The 4,263-nt window shown below is 40.4% G+C and overlaps 1 protein-coding gene across 1 annotated transcript; it reads right to left on the bottom strand.

Moving 5' to 3' along the window:
* Nucleotides 1-397: 397 nt before the first annotated feature.
* Nucleotides 398-3,054, bottom strand: LOC125907199 (uncharacterized). Its single transcript, XM_049608128.1, has 2 exons — nucleotides 2,679-3,054; nucleotides 398-2,426 (listed from the first exon to the last, which is right to left on the bottom strand). The coding sequence occupies exons 1-2, from the start codon at nucleotides 2,952-2,954 to the stop codon at nucleotides 2,139-2,141; spliced, it is 564 nt and encodes a 187-aa protein (XP_049464085.1). The 5' UTR covers nucleotides 2,955-3,054; the 3' UTR covers nucleotides 398-2,138.
* Nucleotides 3,055-4,263: the final 1,209 nt, after the last annotated feature.

The raw sequence follows: 4,263 nt of genomic DNA, 5'->3' as shown, positions 1-4,263 counted from the left end.
AAAGCATAATTACCACTTAATTTTTTTTGTTTCTGATTTGTATTTTTTTTTTCGTTTTCAAAATTAACAAACCAGAGTCACCAAATTATTTTTTATCGGGTTTCAGAGCTCGAAAGCATAATTACCACTTATTTAAATAATTAAATAATTATATATAATTAGATTTTGTATTCACCCAAGCAAGCTTTCAGCATCACCACGTTGATATGTTTAATTCGCACTTGTTTCAAACAATAATCTAGAACAAATCAAAAATGTTTCATAAATTTTTAAATAAATTTATTTGAACGTTATAAAACAGATTTTTTTACATTTTTGATTAACAGAATCCTAATCGGCATCCTAAGGTAACCTGCTGCCGCAACAAGAATGGATATCTGGTTAGTAACCAGCCAGAGGTCCTCTCGCGGTGGGCTCAGAGCTTTGAGGAATTACTCAACGACCAGGTTAATGAACAGCTAGAGGCTCCACTAGCCACTATCTTCATGCTACTGCCACCTAGCATAGAGGAAACACAAAAGGCTATCCGTCGGCTGAAAAATAACAAGGCACCTGGAACCGACGGAATTGCAGCTGAACTGGTCATGAATGGAGGTGCATGATTAGAAAACGAGATTCATCAAAATGTTACTGAGGTGTGGGATAGCGAATCGATTCCTTGTGATTGGAATCTCGGCATCATCTACCCCGTATACAAGAAAGGAGACAGGTTGGACTGCAACAACTACAGGGGTATTACGGTGTTGAATACCGCCTATAAAACATTCTCCCTGATCCTTCAGGATCGCCTTGTCCCGCACGTCGAAGAGATAGTAGGAAACTATCAAAGAGGATGCCGAAGCGAAAATCAATCACTGATCAGATCTTCACCATGCGACAGATCTTGGAGAAGATGGCTGAGTACAGAAACGACACATACCATCTCTTCGCCAGCATAGCATAACCAGGGTAAAACTGTACGACGCTATGAGCTCATTTGGAATCCCGGTCAAACTGATAAGGCTAGTTAGAATGACTATGACCAACGTTACTTGCTAGGTGAGGGTGGATGGAAAATTCTCAGGACCTTTGGCTACCACCAAAGGTCTGCGCAAGGGGGACGGGCTTGCTTGTCTCCTATTCAACCTGGCACTAGAGAGGGCCATCCGCGACTCGAGGGTGGAGACTACGGGAACCATCTTCTATAAGTCAACCCAGATCCTGGCATACGCTGATGATATAGACATCATTGGTCTGCGGCTCTCCTATGTAGCAGAAGCCCATCAAGGGATCGAGCAGGTCTAACAGAACCTCGGATTGCAGATAAACGAGGCAAAGACCAAACTGATGGTGGCAACATCAGTGGACCCTGCGAGAAACTACGTAGGTGTGACGTACAGATAGGTGAACGCAATTTTGAACTCGTCCCACAATTCACCTATCTTGGGTCAAAGGTCAGCTACGACAATAGCATGGAAGCTGAGTTGCGCGCAAGGATGTTGGCTGCCAACCGGTCATTCTACAGCCTGAAAAATCAGTTTACTTCAAAGAACCTGTTGCGACGGACGAAGCTGGGACTATATAGTACCTATATAGTACCGGTACTCACATACGCCTCTGAGACATGGACACTGTTCAAATCTGACGAAACCCTCTTAGCCGCGTTCGAGAGGAAGATGCTCAGAAGCATACTTGGCCCCGTATATGTGGAAGGACAATGGAGGAGCCGCTGTAATGACGAGCTATACGAGGCGTACGGCGACCTCACCGTCGTGCAGTGTATCAAGCTCGCCAGGCTCCGTAAGGCTGGACATGTTGTACGCATGGAAACGGACCACCCAGCCTGTAAAGTCTTTTTAGGTCGTCCACAAGGATAGAGAAGGCGTGGTAGGCCCAAATTGAGGTGGCAAGATGGATAACGAACTGGCAGAAGAGGGCGCGAGACCGTGAGCGGTTTCGGACACTCCTGAGGCAGACCAAGACCGCAAAGCGGTTGTAGCGCCGGTTAAGTAAGTAAGTAAGTATTCGGCAATGTAAATCCATAATTATTGCAAAACAGGGCTTCTTTAATTTAGCACAGTGTATTGACAGGAATGGATGCGTTTTGATGTAATAGATCGTTATGTATCGTTTGATTTTTTTCTTTTTTGTATTTCTGGTTAATTTTCAATGCGTTTAATATGCGGTGCTTTCAGCTTAAGTTCCATACTTAGATTTGTAAAACGTTCTAACATAAACACAACAATACTTAGCGTCCATCCTATACCAACAACAGCCCAAAATGGTGCTAGATCATTAAATTTAACTATATCTCCGTCTTCATTTTCTCCCTCTTTACTCGTACGTGTCGTATACATGTGTTGGCGATGAGAATACCAACGCAGAAACAAACCTGATTCAAAAACAGTTACTACATGCTTGTGAAATATTTCCTGCATCATTGATCGCTTAAAAAAAGTAAAACATGCAGGATGAGGAGCAAACGAATCCTGCAGAATGCTGTACTTTTTGCGATTGTATTTTAAATCATAAAACCCAGAAAAATGTATCATGTTTAAAGCAGATCGTTTGTTGTGAACCATAGAAACATTGCTGCCTAAATTAGTAAACATAGATGATGAATCTACAATCACAGTAATGTTCTTTTCTTCCAACAATGTTTTAAAGAATTCCTGATTCTCTCGATCATACAGTATTACTGGCATGGATTTTTCTCTTAGGTGATCTAACGTTTCTATATCTGGATGAAAAGGAACTTCTGAGATCAACGAAATGATGATTGATTCATATCCACTTTGTATCAGAAAGTAAAACACCATCAAGCCTACAACAATCATCTTTTCCAATGCTCTGGTTTCGTTCAGATTGTAACGCTCGATGCCACAGAATGGCAGCAAAATCAGATCGTTGCGAAAATATTGCCCAGTATTCCACATCACTAAAAAGCTGAACAAAACGATCACTAGCACAAGCATCCAGGAAGCAAAGGTGAGTGGTCGTAGGAATATTTCCGGTATGGTCAGTGGTGCTCCACGAGGAGCAATAATAACAAACTCAATCAAATCAGGTACGGGGACTCCATACTTCGTATAAACTTTCCATGTCACTCGATTCAACCAGATCACAGATCGACTTTCGGTAGCTTTCCGTAAAAATTTCATTGCTCCTTTTTTTGGATGGAACGAAACAATCACATTGAATTGTATATTATGAACGCTAGCAAATGTAGATAGCAAATGAATATCAATACCGGCAACTCGGGAATTAGTGAAACTAGACTCTATGAATGGTATAGCTAACATACAAGACACATTTACTTGCTTTCCGTAATAATTTCTTTGATAGTTGGGAAAGAAATGTTGGAAATCGTCTACGGAGTGAACTTTCAAGGTTTGGAGAAACGGATGGAAAGTCATTGGCTGTATAGTGTGACGTTTTTGATTGTAAGTTAAATATAGAACATGGTAGATCTCAACATTTGGCAAGCCTTTTATAAGCCCAGAAATTTGCGATGGTGTCTCCAGCTCGATGATGAGTATGATCTTCGTTCTCATGTATGCCTTTGTCAATTCCACAAACCAATTTATGAAGAATACATCCGGCTGGCAAGAGAAGAAATTTTATGTTAGTTTGGCAGTTACTTTGTTACTTTGGTTCAAATAATAGCATACTCGAAGAACAAAAAGTATTAAAACAAATGGTGGAGTCAGTTCATCTACAATCTTCAGAATAGGGTTAGCATCTGGCGATTGTGTCATGATAATTTTCGTAGTATTTGAGCACGATAGCAAACGTTGCAATGGTACGAACCATTCAGGATCAATGTGTTCACTTTTTGGTAAGCTAAACCATACATGATTTGAACTGGTTGAACTGTCTTGAAGCATGGAAATCGTATGCTCAATGTGTTTGAAGATTTTCTCAATGATTTGTTTTCCATCACATAAGGGAATCAGTACGAAAAAGAAGAGCTTCAGCACCTGCATATTTCCATATGAGCACTTGATGAAACACTAAATGACGCTTAGTTGAAAATGCGGAGCAAAACACTTCAATTTGATCAGTGTAAGGACGGACAGTGTGACGGATTACAGGTACTGAATAATGCATGTAACTTTAATGGAAGGGTTTCCTTAAATCATCCTTGGTTTGGAAAAGCTTTTACAATCAGTGACTTTTATTTTTTATGTTAACTCATGCATAATGGACAAGATACCACGATCCAACCTCGACTGCCTAAGAGATAAAATTGCCCATATTTTATATAGAATTTAAATCTAATAA

Source organism: Anopheles coluzzii, chromosome 3 (genome assembly GCF_943734685.1).
Source record: "Anopheles coluzzii chromosome 3, AcolN3, whole genome shotgun sequence".
Lineage (NCBI taxonomy): Eukaryota > Metazoa > Arthropoda > Insecta > Diptera > Culicidae > Anopheles > Anopheles coluzzii.
This window is presented reverse-complemented; position numbering and strand designations above follow the sequence as displayed.

Coding starts and splice junctions, on each gene's coding strand:
- LOC125907199 (XM_049608128.1), bottom strand. CDS start 2,954: ATGCTTGTGCTAGTGATCGTTTTGTTCAGCTTTTTAGTGATGTGGAAT. Junction 2,427..2,678: donor TAAGAGAAAAATCCATGCCA/GTAATACTGTAT, acceptor ACTTTTTTTAAG/CGATCAATGATGCAGGAAAT.